The 23,311-nt window shown below is 39.3% G+C and overlaps 1 protein-coding gene across 3 annotated transcripts in view; it reads right to left on the bottom strand.

Moving 5' to 3' along the window:
* The window catches only part of LOC134359480 (voltage-dependent calcium channel subunit alpha-2/delta-1), a 761,998-nt gene that overhangs the window by 247,596 nt on the left and 491,091 nt on the right, over window positions 1–23,311 (bottom strand). For all 3 annotated transcript variants that reach the window (XM_063072791.1, XM_063072789.1, XM_063072790.1), the window contains exons 9-10: window positions 17,523–17,573; window positions 17,321–17,420 (exon numbers count right to left, since the gene is read on the bottom strand). In XM_063072791.1, coding sequence (XP_062928861.1) covers window positions 17,321–17,420; window positions 17,523–17,573 — 151 coding nt within the window. The remainder of the gene's footprint in view (window positions 1–17,320; window positions 17,421–17,522; window positions 17,574–23,311) is intronic.

Raw genomic sequence — 23,311 nt, 5'->3', positions numbered from 1 at the left:
GTAAGCAGGTGACCAAAAGTCCACATAATACTCCAAATATGGCCTCACCAACGTTAAATGAAGTTACCCATTTGGTTCAAGAGTCCGATGGCTGAGGGGTAATAACTGTTCCTGAACCTGGTGGTGTGAGTCCCGAGGCTCTCGTACCTTCTGCCTGATGGCAGCAGTGAGAAGAGAGCATGTCTTGGGTGGTGGGGGTCCCTGATGATAGATGCTGCTTTCTTGTTACAATGCTTCATGTAGATGTGTTCGATCGTGAGGGGGGCTTTACCTGTGATCAACTGGGCCATATCCATCTACTTTTTGTATGATTTTCTGTTCAAGAGCATTGGTGTTTCCTACCAGGCTGTAATTCAATACTCTCCATTGCATATCTGTAGAAGTTTGACAAAGTTTTAGATGTCATGCTGGATCATCACAAACTCCTAAGGAAGTAGAGGCACTACCATGCTTTCTTCGGAATAGCACATATATGCTGGCCCAGGGCAGGTCCTCCAAAATAATAATACCAATGAATTTAAGTTGCTGACCTCTCCACCTCCGATTCTCCAATGCTAACTGGCTCGTGGACATCTGGTTTCCTCCTCCTGAAGTCAACAATCAGCTTCTTGATCTTGCTGATATTGAGTAGGAGATTGTTGTTAAGGCACCACTCAGCCAGATTTTCAATCTCCCTCCTATATGCTCACAACACGCTGGAGAAACTCAGCAAGTCAGGCAGCATCCGTGGAAACGATCAGTCAATGTTTCAGGCCGGAACCCTTCATCAGGACCAATAGGACCTCCTATATGCTGATTCATCACCATCTTTGATTCGGCCTACTACAGTGGTGTCATCAGCAAGCTTGAATATGGCATTGGAGCTGTGCTTAGCCACACAGTCATAAGTGTAAAGCGATAGAGCAGGGGTCTGAGCATACAGCTTTTTAGTGTTCCTGTGCCGATGGGGATTGTGGAGAAGATGTTGTTGTCAATCCGAACTGACTGGGGTCTGCAAATGAGGAAATCAAGGATCCAATCACAAACAAGAGAAAATCTGCAGATACTGGAAACCCGAGGATCACACACAAAATGCTGGAGAAAGTCAGCAGGCCAGGCAGCATCTAGGAAAAGAGTACTGTCGACGTTTCAGGCTGAAATGTTTGAAAAAAAAGCCTAGATGCTGCCTGGCCTGTTGAGTTCCTCCAGCACTTTATGTGTGTAGATCAAGGATCCAATTGCACTAGATGGTATTAAGACCAAGGTGCTGAAGCTTATTGATTAGTTTTGAGGGGATGATAGTATTGAAAGCAGAGCTGTAGTCGATGAAGAGCATCCAGATGCATGCACTTTTGCTGTTCAGATGTTCCAGTGAGTGGGGAGGCAATGAGATGGAGTCTGCTGTGGGCCACTTGTTCCAGTAGGTATACTGGAGTTGCTTCTAGGCAGGAGTTGTTATGTTTTATTATCAACCTCTCAAAGCACATCATTACCCTGGATGTAAGTGCTATTGGACAATAATCATTGAGGCAGGTCACCATGTTCTCCTTAGGCACCGGTATAAGTGAAGGTTGTCCCCTTGCCTCTTGAGTCTGATGTCGGCCTCCCAGACGAGATCACAGAGTCAGCAGGTGCTATAGGTACATTCGGTTTGAGATTTAGGCACTTGGAGACAGAATCAAGAAATGTTGGCAGTTTTATCAGACAGATCCTTTACACTTGCAACAAAGCACAAGACACTGCCAACAATTTTAGCTCCTAAATCAGGGAAACACATTGTGGCAACATCAAAGGTATGAAAATAGCAATCTTTCTACTGTAGTTGGGCCTTTTTGTCAAGTGCAGAATGCTCTGTTGCTGCTACTGCACAGAAATTTTCACTTTGGCAGTAACAATATGATCTACATGTTAAATATTGTCAATGAAAACTCAGAAATTGTCTCTGAAATTGCGGCAAACACCAGAAGGACCTAATCTTATAAAGAATCCACAAAGCGTCAGAATTGCATCAGTGTCTCGATCGGAAATCTTTTCCCAATCATTGCAGCGAGTTAGAATATGAACAGGAAAAGATCAAATAGTCACACAGCAGTAATATCAACTACTCTGACAGAAAAGTTTTTGGTTAAAATACAAGAGTTATCAGCATGAATGCAAGTGGAAGAAGCTTTATATACAGGCCCTGTTTAGTGGTTGATTAGACCATCAAAAAATGCCTTTGCCTTCTTGAGAGCCAACTTTCACAGTGCAGACAAGTAGACTACAATGAAAAAGGAAATGATTTTTTTCTGGTAATCATCAATAGCTGTTAGCAATTATTATGAACAGAATGGTATCAAACATTAGATTAGACTATAAGATTAGATTATGAGGACACTCAGTCCTCGTTTATTGTCATTTAGAAATGCATGCATTAAAAAATGATATAATGTTCCTCCGGTATGATATCATAGAAACACAAGACAGACCAAGACTAAAACTGACAAAAACCACATAATTATAACATATAGTTACAACAGTGCAAAGCAATACCATAATTTGATAAAGAGCAGACCATGGGCATGGTAAAAAAAAGTCTCAAAGTCCTGAAAGCCCCAACATCTCACGCAGACAGTAGAAGGGAGAAACTCTCCCTGCCATGAGCTTCCAGCTCCGCAAACTTGCCGATGCAGCATCCTGGAAGCACCCGACCACAGTCCAACTCTGAGTTCATCCGAAAACTTCGAGCCTCCGACCAGCCCTCCGACACCGAGCACTGAGCACCATCTCTGCCGAGCGCTTCGACTCCAGCCCCGGCCGCCAAGCAACAGGCAAAGCCGAGGATTCGGGGCCTTCCCTCCAGAGATTTCGGATCACACAGTAGCAGCGGCAGCAAAGCAGGCATTTCAGAAGTTTCACCAGATGTTCCTCCGTGCTCTCACGTCTGCCTCCATCAAATCAGAATTGTGCAAGGCCTCCTACTTGACAGATTACAGATATTCATCACCGGAGAGGCCGTGCGCGCTGCATCGCGCCGCCATCTTCTCCTCGTCCTGATTCATCCCTCATTGATCGACCTCCATTATGGACACTAGCCTCCCCACCATCGAGGACATCTTCAAAAGGAAATATCTCAAAAAAGGTGGCATCATTCCTAATGTGCAGGACATACCGTACCTCTTCTCATTACTACCATCAGAAATGAGGCACAGGAGGCTGAAGAAACACACATTGTATTAGGAACAGTTTCTTCCCCACCCCACCCCCACATTCAGATTTTTGAATGGAAAATGAACCCATATACACCACTTCACTATTTTCCTTCTTTATTACTACTTATCAAATTTTTAATATATATTTCTTGTTGTAATTCAGAGTATATTTTATGCTTTGCACTGTATTGCTGCCACAAAACAACAATTTCGCAGCACAAGTCAAAATGTGATTCTGATTCTGATTCCAATTCTGATATATTGCAGTTTCAAATAGAACAGCTGAGAGGTCAGTCAGAATAGTCAAGGAAACTCTTAAGGACTAAACATCGCAGGTATAGTAAAAACTCAACATGAAAACAAATTACTGTATTGCTTTGCCCTGTTGTAACTATACGTTATAATTATGTGCTTTTTGTCAGTTTTTTTAGTCTTGGTTTGTCTTGTGTTTCTGTGATATCATTCTGGAGGAACAAATTGTATCATCTCTTAATGCATGCATTATTAAATGACAATGAAAGAGGACTGCGTGTCCTCATAATCTAAAAATTTGAGGGCTGGCTGATAAAGTAGGCATTTCAGTGAGAAAGAAGGTAGCTTCTAGCAGAATGAGCATAATCTTAGCCACACTGCTGCCCACTACACCTGGTAAGAAAGTCCAGAGTTTTCATGTACATCAAAAGATCTGCTGGAAATTAACCAAATGTGGATGGTGAAGCACTCAGTCATTTCCAAGTTGGATTGAGTGCAGTCTTTAAATAGTCAAGTGGCACAGCATGGAAGTCTGACAAAGAAAAGGAACTACCTTTGAGCTCCAATGCTTCAAAGTGCATTTAACATCAAGAGTGGTAAAAAATGAAAGAAGACACTTGACTTGTTTATTTCTGACAAAAGGTCTCAGATCTGAAACATTGACTGCTCAGAGTCATGTCCACTGGCATATGTCATGAAATTTGTTGCTTTACAGCAGCAATATATTGCAATACATAATCATAAAATTCTATAAATTAAAATAATAATGTATGTATATGAAATAGTTAAGTAGTGGAAAAAGAGAGCAAAAAAGATAAAAAAAATAGTACGCTAATGTTCATGAATTTATTGTCCATTCAGAAATCTGATGGCAGAGGGTAAGAAGGTGTTTCTGTAACGTTCCAGCCTGTTCTGGCTCCTGTACCCGGTAGCAATGAGAACAGGGCATGTTCTGGGTGATGCTGCCTTTCTGAAGTATCACCTTTTGAATGTGCTTCTCTCTCTGCACAGTGCTGTTGACGCACTGAGTATTCCTTGCATTTACTGATTGTATGCACTATTTAAGGACTTAGTTCTACCTCAATATACAAGGATTCATTTCCTTCCCCCACCATGAGAAAGTCCAGTAAAATGATGAAAAGGTGTATTATGTAATAATTTTAGTAGAATTTCTCTCAGTAAAGGGTTCAATGGAAAACCCTGCCAGGGAGTAGAATGTCATTAAGAGTGTCTCCACATTTAATTATCCATATGCAGACTTCATTACTTGATATCAGTTTCACAGGGTAATATATGTCATGGCTGTGCAATTATTTCAAATTCAAAATTTCAGCTATTTAAACGACTGCTCACTTATTTCAGCAGAAGTAACTTTAAGAACTTGGCAGTTCTTTTAAGAGTTTGTCCTGCAGCAGAAATCCTCTGTTGCTTTAATAAGCACAGGATTTATACTTCTGTGCAGTCATATCTAAAGAGTGAAAATCTACTGCATATCTCTCCTGATGTCTATGTCCATGGACCTTAATTTCTACGATACAGCGGTGACCACTCTTTAAAACTACTTCTTCGGTTGGAAAAGTATTGTGATATCCTGAAATTATCATAAAAGGTACATCATCAATTCAAGCCTAGATTCAAATACAAAGAGATTACTCATACTATTAAAGCTGGTTCTGATAGCTGAGCAATCTTATTGGAATAATCTTAGTGTTTGTTTTAGCACTGCAATGAAGAAGCTGATGATTTAAAATCTCACTGGATCAAGGATGTAATTATTTCTTTGGACTGCTGGTAGACTCAGAGCCTTAATATATTTATCTAGCCTTACATTTAATCCTGCCAAAATATTTGAGAGCTAACAGAAGGACTTTTTAATCATTACTCCTTCCATATTCTAAAGATCAATAAAGATTCAAGCAGTGCAGGAGAAGCTTAGGGCCCTGGTTCGCCAATTCTTCACACAAATCCTGACCATCAGAAAGAACAAGCATTTAAACATTAACAATGAAACTACAAATACTGGTATTATTTAATAAACCAGACAATATTTAGGGGTGTCCTCGGATGCTCCTTGTTATGCTTTGTAACTCCAGAACATAAAAAAACATTCAAAGAAAACATGGAGCCGGGAATAATCTATCTAAATTTCTCAATTTTTTACTTTATGCAAGGTGCGCATATATGGTGTGGTGGCATGATGATGTATGCCATTCACACACTCTAAAATATACTCATAATCAATCATTTTAATAATAGATAATACTCAATCAAACAACATACCCACAATATTACTCAAGTATTACTAATAGATTAAATACACAACATTCCTCCCTGCTTATATATACTGTACAATACAACAACTATACAGACAGCCACAGCATGGTAAATATTAAATTGTGCTATTCAGGCCTAAAGATTAATCGCTACTGAGGATTTCTTACTCTTGTGAGAAAACATCTTTCCTAACAAGAGAGGTCACTCTAACAATCTCAGGTCTGGGCCTCCTCCCTGATGGTTGTAGGAGTTCCCACTGAAACTGCAGGAAGGGGTTCTGACAGCTCTGGACCCCTTTCTTCCCCTTTGCTCGGCTTTTCTCTCTTGATGTACTTGATCCTTGCTTTCCTTACAGTCCTGATCTTTATTCTCACATTCCTTCTCTCTTTCACACTCCTTTTCAACTTCCTGTCTTTCTTTTTCTCACCTTCCTTTTTCTTCTAGTTTTCTATATCTCTGAATTTGCTGATTTCTCAAGAAATTAGGTCTCATTTATCCTCTTCCATTTCCACAGTATTTATATCCTCCTCCTCTTTCTTTTCCTTTCTCTTCTTTCTAGGATGTGCATCTTGATCTTGGAAAGGTGCATTTAGGTCACCGGAGTATTCCCTTATTAATCCTTCTATCGCTCCCTTTACGATCTGATTTCTCTTCTTGGTTTCCTCATCCACACTAATCTGATGAATCTCTGTTTTTGTATCTCCATTGATTCTTTTCTTTTTAGCCTTCCATTTATCCAGCTGGGCTTTGGTCTCTGTGTTTACTTTAACAAACAGCTTTTTGTCTCCCACTTGAAGTTCATGCAATAGCCTTAAGGCATTAGAGTGGATTCTGGTTTGTTGTACTCACTAAAGCCGAATGCTTGCAACTTTCCTGAAACTCCTTGAACTCTCTTCAGCTTAAAGCCAAGCCACATTACACAAGTAACTGCCTGATCAACATTATCTGCAGCCTTCTCAAATATATTGCCTACAAAAACTGTTATAGTTGGCCCAAGGCTTTCATCTCTTTCATGGTTCCTCTGAGCAGCATGGTCCTTCCTTGGCCCAGTATGCTTTCCAACCAGAGGCACAGAGGTTGGCACAAACATCTGTTTACCCTCTGTTGGGCAATGGCTCATGGTGTACAGCACGGAAACAGTTGTAACTCCAAAATATAATAACTAATTCAAAGTAAGGGAGCCAGGAACAATGTATCTTAGTTTTGCTTTTATACTTTAAGTGAGTCACGCACATATGATGTGGTGGTATGATGACATATGCCACTTAAACTAAGAATGCTCAATCAAACAACACACCCACAATATTGCTCAAATATTACTGGTATGTTACATAAACAACATCCCTGAATGCTGATGTTTGGGCGGATCAAGTCAACTTGCTCCTTTGTACTATCATGTGATGAGGTTTCAAATTGGTCACATGATTTCCCCCCCCCCCACCAATTACCACCTCATCAGACCCATGCAGTGCCCCAGTCACTTTTAAAAACAAACTGTTCTGGTGAAATTATTTCCTTACTGAGTGGAAATAAGAACACTAAAATTTAATTACATAAAATCAGTAGAATTCATAATCCAACAAATTCATTTGTTCAATGAAACCAGATTTCAGAAGCATCAAAATTTTCTTCACACGAAATAAAACTCCTAATTAAACCTATTTATCTTCCAAAGTGCTTTAATTCACATCAGTATTCAAAACATAACTTGCTGCAAGTTTATGCTGTCTCAAATTATCAATACTGTTTATGATGTAAACACTGATTCCACCTTTCACAAACCATCCCTCTCATTCTGCTGGGTCAGTGTATTACAAATATAATGTTATGTCTACAATTAAATTTTATATAAGCTCTTCTTTAACTTGAAAGAAATTACGAATTTTCGGCTCATTATGGAAAAAACAAGATAGCACATTTGCCAACCAGTGCCAACATTGTGCTTCCATATGGAATACAACAAAGGTTACACACAGAATGAATTCACTTCCATCATTTCCTCAGTTAAACGCTTCAAATGGAATTTCAGAACAGTACCCTGACAGATCTGGAGTAGGATTTCTATTTCTAAGAACATTTATCTTGGACCACTTAAACGAGACTAAAGGTTTAGTTTATTGTAGTATCGACAGATGCCAGTGACAATGAAGTTCGCTCTTAACCTTCTTTCATTTAAGGGGTTAGCCATTAACGGGTCTGGATTGGTCCATACCTCTGTCCAGAAACCACTGAAGTACAATCCCATTGGGAATAAAAATGGATGAATAAGGGGCTATCAAAAATGACAGAACTTTTCACTCCTGATCAATACCTTACAATAGACTAAAATCACAGTAAAGACGACAATAAGTTGAACAACGGTCAACATAATGAAGACTGGAATTTGTCTACAATGAAAAAAAAGTCAGATGAAAAGAATTAAATCTGTTCAGGATGATAACATGTTTTGGCTCCTTAAATTTCTGTAGAAGTTGAAGAGGTTTTCAGGATTCAAGGGGTAAGCCAGAGATCAGGTACTGAAATGATGCTTGACCTGCAGAGAGTTTCCAGCATTTTCTGTTCTTAAATCAAACCACAGTATTGCTATGGCAATACAGCTAAGTTACTGGTAAATGAAGATCCTCGATATGTTGACAGTGAAGAACTTAGATGGTAAAGCCACTGATATTCAGGAGAGAAAGGATTCAGAGGTGTTTAATTGGCAATTGTGACAGCCCAAAGCCAAAAACCATCCACAGTTTGCTATAGACAAGAACATGCTATATACTATTTAAAGAAAGGCATGAATCGAGAATGGGAATGATATTTTGATGATAACAAGCATCATCAATAAACAGTTCCAGTTCTAAAGTTGATGAAACAACAGGAAATGACTGGAGTGCAGATCCTTTGCTAAATATTCCTCACTGAAATCTGGATTAACCAGGTATGACTACATCTCTAGTGCATACTTCTCACAAGAAATAACTCCACGTCCTCCCATCAAAACTGCCAATAAATTTTACAGGTATTGTTTCATGTTAAGTTATAATTGAAGGCTGCAAGTAAAACTTTCAGAGCTTCACATTGTGAAGGAGGGGACACTCCATCCACTCTGAAGATTATACTCTCGATATCTGATCCACGGTAAAGCCCCAGACAGCACAGATTTGATTCATCAGATTTTTCCATGTGCACTCAGCTGTAAATGAATGAGATTTGCTGATTGCGGTGTCAAGAATTCATCTTTTTTTCATGTGCAGGTTGAAATGTACAGATCTTTGACAAAAAAAAGGACAGGTGGATAAAGTAAGTGTGACAAGAGCACTGAAATATAATGGTCCTTCTATCCGTCACTGCATTCTGTTGTGGGGATTTGGTCATCTACTTGTGTGTGTGGCTTTGTGATTGAACCACTCATTGAATTTTATGTCATATTTCAAATAGTTCTGTTTCACAAAATGGAAATTGTAGGTCATTAAAGCAATCCCATTTTCTGAATTTAGTGTCAGTATCATTTTGTCTTCCAGTTAGGTTTGACACCCAATCTTCAGCAGATGCTTTTTTTTTAAAGCATGGATGAACAAATAAGCTTTCAATCCTCTTATTTAAAAAAATCACATCAATATTTTGTTGAGGGGTTTTCAGGAGCTGAAGTTGTTGAATAACTAAGAACATTTCCAACAATCTAAGATGTTGCAGTTATGAGTTACAGCTGATGTAGTGCTATGTACTGCATGAAACTTCAGAGATTGTTTCTTTGATTGTAAGTTTGAGAAAGCAGCATTCTAAAATCATCACTAGGGAATCATGGCTAATCAGCATATTCTGGAGCTTGTTCAGAATCAGAATCAAAATCAGGTTTATTATCACCGGCATGTGACGTGAAATTTGTTAACTTAGCAGCAGCAGTTCAATGCAATACATAATCTAGCAGAGAGAAAATAATAATAATAATAAATAAAATAAAATAAAACATAATAATAAACAAGTAAATCAATTATGTATATTGAATAGATTATTTAAAAATGTTCAAAAACAGAAATACTGTATATTAAAAAAAGTGAGGTAATGTCCAAAGCTTCAATGTCCATTTAGGAATTGGATGGCAGAGGGGAAGAAGCTGTTCCCGAATCACTGAGTGTCTGCCTTCAGGCTACTGTATCTCCTGCCTGATGATAACAGTGAGAAAAGGGCATGCCCTGGGAGCTGGGGGTGTTTAATAACGGACACTGCCTTTCTGAGACACACCTCCCTAAAGATGTCCTGGGTACTTTGTAGGCTAGTGCCCAAGATGGAGCTTGCCTTGGGTGCTGGGGGTTTTTAATAATGGATGCTGCCTTTCAGTAGGCAGATGTAAGAGTGTGCACCTAAATAATTAATATTGTGATCCACCTCGTTCAAGTGACCATAATTAGCATTAAAACAGAGGGGCACATAGCATAGAAAAATTTCAAAATACTAACCTGTCTTGAATGATTTCTAAAGGTCTTATAAATCTTGAGACTGGAGCTCCAACCTGCCACAGTAGACCTCAGTAACCATTAACAATTACTCGCTTGAAGTCACTTGAGGAGATGTTATTTTTATCTTTCAATAATATGTACTGTTCATTCTATGGACAGTTCATTGGTTTATCCCCGTTTTTGTGGCATATAGCTGTCACTGCTGACTCTGATTGTTAAGATGCTCAAGAAGCGCTCAGTAGTGTTTTCACTAAAGGATTAATGACGGTAAGGTGATCAATGGACATTTCGAGAAGAAATGGTCTGTGGTTATTTACTAGGATACACCTCATTCTGATAAATTATTGGCCATGTAGTTTCAAAATAAATTACTGCTGATTATAATGTTGCAGTCAGCCAAGAACTAAGAAATAATATTTGACAACAAAAATGAAGCAATAAAACCACCAGTTCTGAAACTGTTACTCATGTAGTGTGACGGCAGGCATCATTTTCACAGTAACTACCATAGAGTACAATTTCCAATTTTGTCACAGAGAACAAAATAGTATACAGCATATGGCTCTGGCAAGAAATCCCATTAAACTGGCTAGATCACAAAGCTAGACAGAAATAAATTATCACGTTCCCATCGAAGCATGGAATAATGAGGGGCAAGAGCCGAACCTATCAGTCACCTTCTCTCATTAGAGGTCCAAAAGCTTGCCAATAACCCCATTTCATTCTCAGCTTACAGTATTGATACTGCTCAGTCCCTCGAGCCTCTTTCTAAATCTAAAGCTGTACTCTAAATCCAATGCCATTACTCTTAACCATGAAAATTAAATACATCTAAACCACTTTGCCTTGTCCTTGACAGGCAGAGAGTTAATTCTATATAAATGCTGCAGCCGTGCTATAGAAGAGCATTAGGATGTCATTATCCAAACATCAAAACCATGGCTTATGTCACCTCTGTAGTCTTTTCGCTAATGCCACATGGCATGTCTGATTCAACTAACTAGACAGACAAGCAGCAAGCAAGCCGCTTCTACATCACTATTAGTACTATCCTTAGCTAAGTGCAGAAGATGAAGCACACCAGTTGTCTCTGAGGTATTGTTGATCTGTAACCAATGGATGGCTTTAGTCTGGTTGCCCAGCAAGTGCAGGGAAAGGAAAACATCACCCGGCTATACTAGTTAGCTTAGAAGACAAAGAAAGATTCTACTCATCCTCCAGCTTGGAAACGACCAACCAACTGTCTATGTGCATCACTTGTACAAATAACAGAAACAAGTTGCAATTCTCAGGATCTTCACTTTACTGATGAAGGAACCTAATAAAGAGCTATCTAGATGGTTGGATTTCTGTAATCAAACTGTCAAAGAATGATATTTTTACATATTAATGACAAAGGATTAAATTGAGAAAGCTACAGAGTAGCAGACCACTCAGCCTACTGATACACATTGGCATTTCTGCCCCTTGTTGTTTTTTCTCCAGCATTCTTAATTTGTTGGTACATCTTTCTAATCCTTACTCCCTCATACAAATAACCCATATTTCTCTTAATATGCCATGCCACTTGTTTGCGAGGATATACTTGGAGCTAGCCCTGGCTAAGTTGCTGCCATGTTTCTGTTGGGGAGTGTCAGATTGTAGGTATCAATGCAATAAAACAACACTGATAGTTCTTTCATCCTTTTATCCAAGCTGCTCCAAAGTCCTTGCTATAACTGACCAGGCCTGATTCAAATTGTCTACAAGGCTGTGGCTCACTCATTCTTATGATCCTTTAGGTAAACAAACTGCATTTTCTATTTAAATATTATTTTAACCTAACTGAGCAGGAAATTTCAGAATGATGTTGTTTATTATAATAAAAACAACAGCTTACCTCAAGGCTTTGAATAATATTGGAAGTGAGTGGAGAAGTAAGTTTAGATGTGTTTATTTCTTCATCCTGAATTAGTGAATCATAGCAAGTTAGATTGGGATGCTGGATCTTCAAGAAAATAAGTTTAGAAGAAACTGCCTTACTATAAACATGTTTTGTAGTGGTATTTGCTAGAATTTACAGTACTGTGCAAAAGTCTTGGGCACACATATATAGCTAGGATGCCTAAGAACTTTTCACAGTACTGTAGTAATCTTATGTAGTGCATTGTACTGATGATGCAAACAAAAACAAATGTCATGACATATGTGAGTGATGATAAACATAATCCTGCTTTGTGTCTCTACTGTAGATTGAGAGTGGGAAGGGGGCAAGGAGGAGGAAGCATGGTTGGGAAAAGGGGAAGGGAGAAGGGAGGGAGTGGGCCGTGCCAGAGAAACCAATTGCTCGGAATCAAACGGCCATGCTTGGTGTCTTCACCTGCACCACCCCCTGCCCCCCGCAAACCTTCCCTGCCACCTGCCCCACACCCCTCCCATCCCCACCATACCCAACATCCTTTGCTCCTGCCAGTCTTATAAACTCGCTCTGCCCTCCACGTTGACAAATACAGTACTGTGCAAAAGTCTTGAGCATCCTAACTATATATATGTGCCTAAGACTTTTGCCCAGTACAACAGATGTGCAGGAATCAACATGAACCTCAGCTCTGGTAGTTTATGGTCAGACAACCTGCTGGGGCTCCCTGTCTGGACTCAACCATCAACGGCAGCTGGGGTAGGAAATGGATTAGTACCACCTTACCCGACTTATTTCTGCATCCTACAGAAGAGAAGACAACATGAATAAACCTTTGAACTTGCTACAAGTGGATGGGTGTTGGCTCAAGTTATGAAAGAATAAGATCTTATAGTTGCTTAGATGTGTGTTAACAGTTTAAAATACTGTATCCAAAATTTGGGAGCTGGGCAAATGAGTTTTTGTTGTATTTCATTCTAGGTTTGAACAGCTGCCTCCCAGACTGCCAAATGGGCAGGTAATTGCAGTGACCGGCACATATTTCTCAAGTTTAGTTATTCATGTGTTATCCAAGGGACCATGGCTATGTTTCTGCATCATAAATAGAATTGGTGCAAGTTCTCACACTCTTATCAACAGTTGCATTACTTCATATGTAACTGCACAATCTCCCAGGTAACGAAAATTTGGTAGGATTTGAAACTATACCTGTAAGACTAGTGAGATTGAATATGAGACCAGACTTCACCATATCAATCTAAAAAGCATAGTTTTAATAAAACAAGTTGTTCTTAGACCAGTGCCAAAACTAAATGGTAAAAGAAGTCAGACTATTGAGAACATTTAGATTATGAAGCATGGACCCTTCTAACGAAGTCAGCTCAAACATGACTCCTGTTCCACACTGTACTGCTTAATCCCCCAAGGACATGGGAGCAACGCTAAATGAGTCAGCCACAGCTGAGGACCTATCGGATATCGTGAAGCAGAAGGAAAAATAAGATGCAACTCAGGGGTTGGTGCAAAACCAAAGGGAGATATATCAATGGAATCCCACCAAGATATTACCATATCAAAGAAGTTCCTCTAAGATATCAATAGAACTTGCTACAAAGGTACCAATTAAAAGCACAATATCAAAGGTAGCCTCTCTGTCTCACCAAGATATCAAAGGAGTTCATTCACGGTTTCTAGTATCCACCCCATATTTTGTTAATTTAAATGAACAATATTTGAATATTATCATCACCCAAACGTTTATTTACTTATATCTCCAATAACTAACTTGCACTGTATGTCATAGTCAATTCACGTATCAAAGTGACAGTGCTCCATTTCGATGCATTTATTCAGTCAGTACAGCCCACTTCTCAATTACAGTAATTTGCAGCTGTATGCTGTTGTATTAATTAACTAGTGTCCTTTCATCCATCACTTTTTTAATTCACAGCAGTATTAATTTATTAATCTGACTGTGCCCACTTGTCACTGAACTGACTAATTTATTAGAACCTAGCACTCTTATTAACATTAATTCCTGGGTCTTTTTAATGTTAAGCTTCTTTATCCTTGCCTGTGAATCAGAAGATTATGGGTTCATGTTCCACTGAATTACCGAATCAATACATGCAAGATATGGGATGGTGTTTTGTCCGTCCTCTCAGATGAACAACAGTGTTTCCCCTGCATCACTAGAGGAAGAGAAGGACATTTCTTCTGGACCCTTTGTCACGAAAAGCACAAATCTTCTGCTCGTACTTTGCTGTGTGCCAGCTGCTTACTGTATTTCTCCATCATGAAGTGCCATCACCAAACTTCAAAGTGAATGTGAGGAAGTAAATATGTTACAGAAAAGCCATTTTCTCTTTCTAGATATCAGTTATTCTCACTGCTTGTTACTGAGTGATAAAGGATGTCAGTTTCTGTATGATTCCTCTCACTATTAGATTTAGAGTCAATGCTGCCTTTTAAGTTCTGGTAACACTAATTTCTACATTATCTTACTAGCAGTAAATATTTTGAGTTTGTTGTCCCCATTTTTTCAGTACATTCCATGTAAAATACTTCATTAAATTTTGGCTGTACTTGTTAACCTAATTTGTATAAAGATGTATCCAATGTCATGACGCAGTACTTCAGTTTGAAAGTATTAGTATCTGTTAAATAGGGGCCGTGGACAATTCAGATTTGATGGAGAATGGACGTGAAAGCACAGAGGAACATCTGGAGAAATTTCTGAAACGCCCGTCCGCTGCTGTTGTTACTGTGTGGTCGGGAATCTTTCGGAGGGTAGGCCTCAAAATTCCCGGCCTTGCCTGCTTTTGGCGACCGAGAAGGAGGTCGAATCATTTGGACAGAGATGGCGCTCAGTACTCGGTGTCGGAGAGCTGATCAGAGCTCGAAGTTTTCGGATGACTCAGAGTCGGATTGTGGTCGACATAGCAGGGAGAGTTTTCCTTCCTTCTCCCGTCTGCATGAGACATGGGACATTTGAGAAACTTTGAACTTTACTGTGCTCATGGACTTCTTCATCAAGTTATGGTATTGTTGCACTGTTTGTAACTATATGTTATAATTATGTGGTTTTGTCAGTTTTTTCAGTCTTGGTCTGTCCTGTGTTTTGTGATATCACACCGGAGGAAATTATGTATCATTTCTTAATGCATGCATTACTAAATGACAATAAAAGAGGACTACGTGTCTTCATAATCTAATTGCATTCTCATTCAATAATCAAATAAATTATCTGCAATGAGATATAACACCACAGATGCATGGGAAATGATCTTGCCAGACACAATAAAACAGAGCAACTATAGAAAATTAATTGATACTAGTTTTGCAAAAGTTCTACTGAAGCTGAATACTAAAAATATCAATTTATTTTCCATCTTTTTAAAAAAAATAGCTGAGATCATATTAAATTCAGAAATTGTAGTGTTCCAGGGTTTTATCTAAATCTATTGATCAAGTTTCAACCCATGGCACTTTACCTGCAGTGGAAGTATCCTAAGCTACAAAAGCAATGGAGAATGTGAGGCAACACATGTTTTATTGTACCAAGGGGTGGAAACAAGATCAGCTAAGAAGAAATCAAACAACTATCGATAACCCAGAGAAGAAGATTATAGATCACCTGAAAATTGTGTTTTATCAAATGACCTGAAGCTTTACTACATAAAAAGAAATTACTAGTTATCACATTAAACCATTTTAGCTGGTGATTAAATATGCAGATGCTAACTACTTAAATGCCATTTTACCTGAAAGGACATACTTTTATCACTTCTTGTCCATAAAAACAAACCAAAGACATAATACTTAAACATTTTTATCTGAGGGACGAAACTGAATCAAGCGTGTCAGCAAGGCAAATTGACATTTCAATATTCCATTACGCAAGTTGCATGAATTTCCATAAGGAGCAAAGCATTTACTGCAGTTTTGCTGTAAACCACTAAGGAAAGCTAAATAAGGCAAATTTTAAGAGTAGTTTCCTGTCAAATGGCAAACTAAATGTGAAAGAGTCAAATATCATAATGCAAATATCATTCATTTGATATATCCTGCTCTTTTGTGTAGTGTAAATTCAATTGATAAAACATCCATCTTTTTTTATTATTTCTGGAAACTACTAAATGTTTATGTGCTCATGATATCGCTCAGTGAAATGTCCTTCCAGCCATCTCTAAGAAAGAAGTGGAAATCTTTATTTCCCCCCATAATTCTCTACCATTTGTGACAATTACCCAGCATTCTGTTAGCTTAGACACATGTTCATTGTCCTGTAATAAATTAACGAAAAGTATACAAATAACAAATAAACACAAGAGATCCTGCAGATGCTTGAAATCCGGGGTAACACACGTAAAATGCTGAAGGAACTCAGCAGGTCAGGCAGCATCTATGGAGAGGAATAAACAGTTGGTGTTTCAGGTCTTGGACAAAAATGTCAATTCCTCCAGCATTTTGTGTGTGTTACAATTAACTAACATCATCTAGTTAACTGGAAAATTAAAAGATAGCTTCTAAAAGATGACATTTCATGTAACTGCTGCATTAGATAGGTTGAATGGTGGGGGAAATACTCTATCAATGGCAGGCACCATCATTTTACATTCATACTGACTGCAAGCCATTGTTTAACCTGAATGGCACTCAGCTTTCCTTTCAGTAGCCAGATTTTTAATAATATTCTTGAGATTCTTGGGATGCTGAAGTGTACATGAGAGAAAAACAACTATTTAACTCAATCTCTAATATCTTTCAAATGTATTTACTTCAAAATAAATGCTTTATTTAATCAAAACTGCTGAGCTATCCCTCGAGCTGATTCACACATTGGATATAATTACAATCTCCCACAGAGCACAGTTTGACTCCAGCTAATGACACGTTTCTTATTCTGCTTTGACTCAATTTAAAATTGTGTGTAGAATTGCATATATATAAAGAATTTTCAATGCCATCAAATATGCTGTTTGCAGAGTGTATACTGAAACTATTTTCATAATTTCAGCCTTTTGTTGAATTGCAATCCCTGAAGTACTGATAAGGATTTGGGTGGCAAGAGCTGGGGGTTGTGGCACCCTTTAATGTGTGTTAGAACACCAGTTGTGAGGCCCAACCGTGAGTCCATGATCTTCTGTCTCTGAGTGTGACTACCATGTTAGGATTACGAGGCAAGAAAAGCTTTGGACATGTGAAGGACCACCAGCCACAAATACCACAGCAGGTTACCACATGGACCATTCAACTGAATTGATTACTGTAGTACTCACCGAAACCACGTTCACATAGTCATCATCGGAGAGTGTTTCCAGCATTTCAGAAACCGACGTCCGAATTAGTTTTAATGTCAGTCCACTAACACTGCCGCTCCTTTTTTATAATGAGAAAAGAAAGCAAAAAAAGGGAAAATAATTTAATTTCCACAAGGAAAATAGCATCTACAATATTTTGTAATGCTTGTACAATACTTACACGTCGACAAGAATCAGCATGTCCTTTGGTGAAGCAGCACCCTGAATGTACCTGAGAGAATTAAACAAATAAGTTATGCATCACTAACACTACAACAGGGGATTCTGCGCAGAAACTACTTTAAATATAATATTGCTGTTTGAGGTTAAGTGGGCAGTGGGGTGGAGGAGTGCTAACAAAGTGTAATAAGGTAACTATGTCAGTAGCGGAAGAGCATGGAGTCTCATAAATTTGATAGCTGGTTGATTAATTAAAAAGGAAAGTTCTAAAAATAAATCTTATAAACTTCTGAAAGGGGGATTTATTCTATTAATTCAAATCTAAAGTTTGCTGGATTACGTTGCAAGCTTGGTAATTAATAGCAAAACCTAACTGCTCAGTGTAACCATACACGCACACGTGCACCCTCACACACATAAGCATACTCTTGTGTACCTATACCCACATGTACAAACACGCATTCATGTACACACATACATGTATTCATAAATAGATACTTACATGAACATACAGATGCACAACTACATTTAGACGCATGCACACATGTAAACTCATGTACACAGACATTCATACACAGATGCACATGTACAGGCATACACACACACACTCATGCAAGCATGCAATGAACTTACATATCTGCACACACACACACACACACACACACACTCATGCACAAGCATGTGCGTATGCACACACACGTACTAACACAACTCGTACACATGCAATTATACACAAACAATAGGTACATTTAATGTCAGAGAAATGTATACAATATACATCCTGAAATTCTTTTTCTTTGCAGACATCCACGAAAACAGAGAAGTGCCCCAAAGAATGAATGACAGTTAAAACGTTAGAACCCCAAAGCCTCCACCGAGCTCACATACACACATTCACATAGTTGTGTGTGCACACACTCTTGCACATACACAAGCAACCCCACAAGCATGCAAATGGACACACACACACACACACCCACCAGAGGATGGCTCACTGGAACACTGGGATGCAGATCAATAATAATGAATAAGAGAAAGAGGAAGAAAGAAAATCCAATAACACTAACTAGCAGCTCTACCATTCTCTTACGTGAATTCCAACCTTGAAGAAATTCTCTTATACGTCACAGACCCAAAACAATGATTGTTTCTCATTTCACAGATATGGATTGACCTATTGAGTATGTCCAACATTTTTGCTTCATGAAACTAGCATGAGATTCCAAAACTTTAACATACTGGATTACATGGATCTGTAGATTTAGATTGCAAATAGGTTTTTTTTGCGTAAGCCAACTGTGAGCAAACAAGCTCTAACCCAAGATCCTTAACTAGCTTCGTCTCTGTTGGTGTCTGCATATAGGATATGCCTCTCGTTCCCTTGGCACCTGTCTTAATTTCCTAAAATGAATACTTCCACCAAGTTTGACTTGATGTGCATCTGTGCAACAGTAATGAAATCACTAAAGTCTTTCAAGCTGATTTTTCTTAATGGGATCTTGGTAAACTTAAATAATATAATTTGTATATCACATGCAAATCTAGAATGAGAATGAGTCTGTAAATTAAGAACACAGAATTATAATTTTGTTGTTAATTGTAACACTTTGAGATACATGATGTAAAATTCATATGATGCAAGCTAAAAGATCTCCCAATTTGCTTACCTTGATGATAATACTTCAAATTGGGAACAGGAAATGTTAAGTTTTAATTGCTGAAAACTTAAAGCCCAGGAGAATACTTGTGATCTCTGATTAAGTGAAGAATTTTAATATGTAAATTCCCACTTTGAGATTAGCAAAACATGGCACAGTAATTGCATATCACGTCTGGAACAATGCATGCCAGCCACTTGCTTGCTTGCGGTCATTGTCCTGTCTATCCCTTCCCTTTCAAGATGATTTCACCGTAACCATATATAAACTGCATCCCACTGTGCTCTCAGGTGTAAGGCCTGAGCTGGGCCTACACTGGAAGAGTGAAGGCGCAGACCAGGGGCTATGTTGGCGGAGCATGGGGCCAGAACTGAGACTTTATCAGAGGGAGGGGCAGGTTGAAATTTGGGCTACATCCAGAGGTCATAAGGGTCAGGGCTGGGGCCACAGTGTATAAAATCTGTGCCTTAAAAATAGATTCAATTTACTTGGATTAAAAAATGTTCTGTGTGGAAATTCCTGGTCTATGATCACTTAAAATGGAGGGTTATTCCAATGGCACTGAGAACCGCGTAGTTGCAAGAGGAAGTCCCGCTATATCGGCAAAAGGAGTGTACCTCCTCCCAAAACCCCTTCCCATCTGTACCATCAAACACCCCCTGACCCACCTGCAACTCAGTCCATCTGTCCCACACTGGTCTCATCCCAGAGAATGGGAGCAGGAGCAAATTATTCTGAGCCAACCTTGGAGGAATTATCTAGGGAGAAAGTATTTTCACTCTCTCTAAAAATGACTGCAAAAAAAAAGCTTTGATACCCGTGCTGGGATTTTCTGCAATAGGCACCTCCATTTTGACAGCACCCTGGGCTCCACAAACAACCACTGGCAGAAGAGAAAGTAATCAAAACTTGACACCAGGCCACCTTCGAAAATGGGCAAAGTATTTTCTGATGAGAACTTCAAAAGTAGGAAGGTAAGGAAAGGGGGTTTAGAGCTTCATATCCAGTAGTTAAAAGCACAGTTAGTAATAGTCAGCAATTATCAAGAATTATTAGGGATTATCAGGGATCAAGAAGTTATTAAAGGAGAAAAGCAGACAGTTATGTCAGGTGCTGCAATCTCTGTAACCTTTTATATGGTTATAGGAGTGAAGGAGATGACAAAGGCAGAGAAGGGCAAGGCATTTGAGAGAGGTATGATGTTGAATGTAAATCTAGAATCAATACAATGCAGACAGGAAGCACAGAGATGATGGATGAAAGAATTGATCTTACTGAAGGGCAGAACAGCCTCTGGGGGGCAGGAGCAGGAAGCTGATCATGGTGTTTTTTTTTAATGTTACCTGCAGGGTTTTGGACGACCTCAGTCTACAGTGAATAAAGCGTGGGAGAAAAGCCAAAAGTGACTTGGAATATTCGAGGCTAGAGGCAACAAAAGCATGAATGAGGGTATTGTCAGCAGATGAGCTGAGCTGAGGCAGAGTCAGGCGACTCTATTAACCACATTCACAGAGGGAGTGCAGATACGTGGACCACAACGCATCTCATGTTAACAAAAGCAACAAGGTTGCAAACGGACTGCTGGAGAAGGAACAGATTCAACGGTGAGGGACTGGAACTTGCGGCAGTTCTGAAGCTGGAAACTGTTGCCTTCCTAATACTCAGCAGGGAAAACATTCTGGACTTCCAGAGTGGGATATTAAACAAGCAATCTGACAAACCCCAAGTAGCTGAGTGGTTGAAAGAGATGATGGTGAGGTGTGTCTGGGAGTTTCCATGCACAAGGAAAACTGAATGCATAAGGAAAACTGAATGCATTTTCAGATGGTGGACGGTATGCATCGGATAAGAAATAGGAGGAAGTCAAGAATAGAACCATTGAGGTAATACTAAGGGGGTCTCTGCAGGCGACTCCCTTCCTATGACTGAATAGGTGCAGAATGGAAGCAGTTGGATGTGATTTCGAGCAACTAGGTAAAGATGAGTGTTGTTGGAGGATGACACAGTCAACCACATTGAAGGCTGCTAACCAGCTGAGGACACCGCTTAATGGACAGCCTCTGTGTCTGTCACATAGTCTGTTCAGTGGAGAGGCTCTGACCCCACCCCCCCACCCCCACCCCCCCTGTCAATGCTTAGTCACATCTTCGGCAAAATTTGCCAGTTTCTGTATCATATCAACACACACCATTCTGTCAAGAATTTCAAGAACCCAAATTAACTTTCTAAGGATATATAAATATAGTTTGGATTTGAACAACAATTGTAATTAGATCTAGTACATTACAATGCCTTGATAATTACATTATCAGAAAAAAAGACTAACCTCTGATGTCAAATATATTTGATTGACATTAGTTCTGCTTTCACCACACTTCAGTGCACAAGGATGATAATTAACCGATGTGAAGCCATGCCTGACTTCCTGAACTACCTCCTTTCAGAAACAATCATAGCTGCCAATCAATGAGCAGGCTATCGGTGAGCAGTAAGGGGAGATGTATTGGTGCTTATGTTGTTCAAAGTGTGTTCATCTGTAAAGAGCCTGTGTGTCCTCTCAGGACTTCCTCCGGGTGTTCTGGGTCCCTCCTTGGTCCAAAGGCGTACTGGTTAGTAGGTTAATTAGTCATTTTAAATTGACCTAAGATTTGGCTAGGGTTAAATATGGGGTTGCTGGGCAATGAGACTCAAAGGGCCAGAAGGGCCTGTTCTGCACTGTATCTCTGAATAATTAAATGTAGTTACACTTTATTAGAACATCCTGTACACTTGCTCATTAATGCAAATATCTAATTAGCCAATCATCCGGCAGCAACTCAATGTATAAAAGGATGCAGACATGGCCAAGAGTTCAGTTGTTGTTCAGACCAAACATCAGAAAGAGGAAGAAATATGATCTATGTGACTTTGACTGTGGAATGATTGTTGGTGCCAGACAGGGTGGTTTGAGTATCTGAGAAAATGCCAATCTCCTGTTCTCTGGAGTTTGCAGAGAATGATGAGGGAAACAAAAAGCATCCAACGAGCAGCAGTTATGATGGTGAAAATGCCTTGCTGATGAGAGAGGTGGGAGGAGAATGGCTACACTGAGTCAAGCTGACGGGAAGGTGGTGGTAACTTACAAAACCACACGTTATAACAGTGCTGTGCAGAAGAGCAACCCTGAATGCACAACACATTGAACCTTGAAGTGGCTGGGCTACAGCAGAAGACCACAAACATCCACTTTGTGGCCACTTTATTAGGTACAGGGAGTACTTACAGTCAACAACAGGACTGAAACTGATCAACTAGTCTTGTCAGTCACTTTTAATTATTGGTCTCCTTTCTTAATTTTTGCTCATTTAGTTGCACTTTATCTTTTAACTGGCTTTAAATAGCATTCAGAAGCCAGGAGTAATATCGGAAAATAATTACAGTATATCCTTCAGATCAAAGTCTAAAATAATTGTTTATTATTTGATACAAGTCTGGCAACAAGACTTACTTATAACTAATTAAACTGCTTGAGTTAAGTTTGCTCCCCTATCAAAGTAATGAATATATTGCCAACTTTGTCCAGCCCTCACAATATCTAAAAGGTGATTTCTGTGCGAATTTGCCTTTTGAGAATTTATTCCAAAGTTTATTTCTGTATATATTAAAACTTGAGGTGAACACAAAAGTAATGGCAGTAAGTTTTAACTATCTGCTTTGCATGGTCTGGGATCACCAATGCATGGACATTTCAGGTTTCGTTCTGGGAGGCACAGAACATACAACATAGAAATCTACAGCACATTACAGGCCCTTCGGCTCACAATGTTGTACTGACCATGTAACCTACTCTAGGGACTGCCTAGAATCTCCCTAGCGCATAGCCCTCTATTTTTCTATGCTCCATGTACCTATTTAAGAGGTTCTTAAAAGACCCTATTGTATCCGCTTCCACCACTGCTGCCAGCAGTGCATTCCATGCACCCATCACTCTATGTGTGAACAAAGGAAAGATTCATCTGAAGATATCTGGACACTGGAAATTTGAGTGGGTTCTCCCTCCCCTCCTCCGAGTTATCAAACCTACTTCAGTGTCCAGGTCACAAACAAGAGTAAATCTGCAGATGCTGGAAATCCAGAGCAGCACAGACTGGAC

The sequence above is a fragment of the Mobula hypostoma genome, chromosome 20, assembly GCF_963921235.1.
Source record: "Mobula hypostoma chromosome 20, sMobHyp1.1, whole genome shotgun sequence".
Lineage (NCBI taxonomy): Eukaryota > Metazoa > Chordata > Chondrichthyes > Myliobatiformes > Myliobatidae > Mobula > Mobula hypostoma.
The sequence above is the reverse complement of the archived record's forward strand: the minus strand, read 5'-3'. Positions and strand labels throughout refer to the sequence as shown.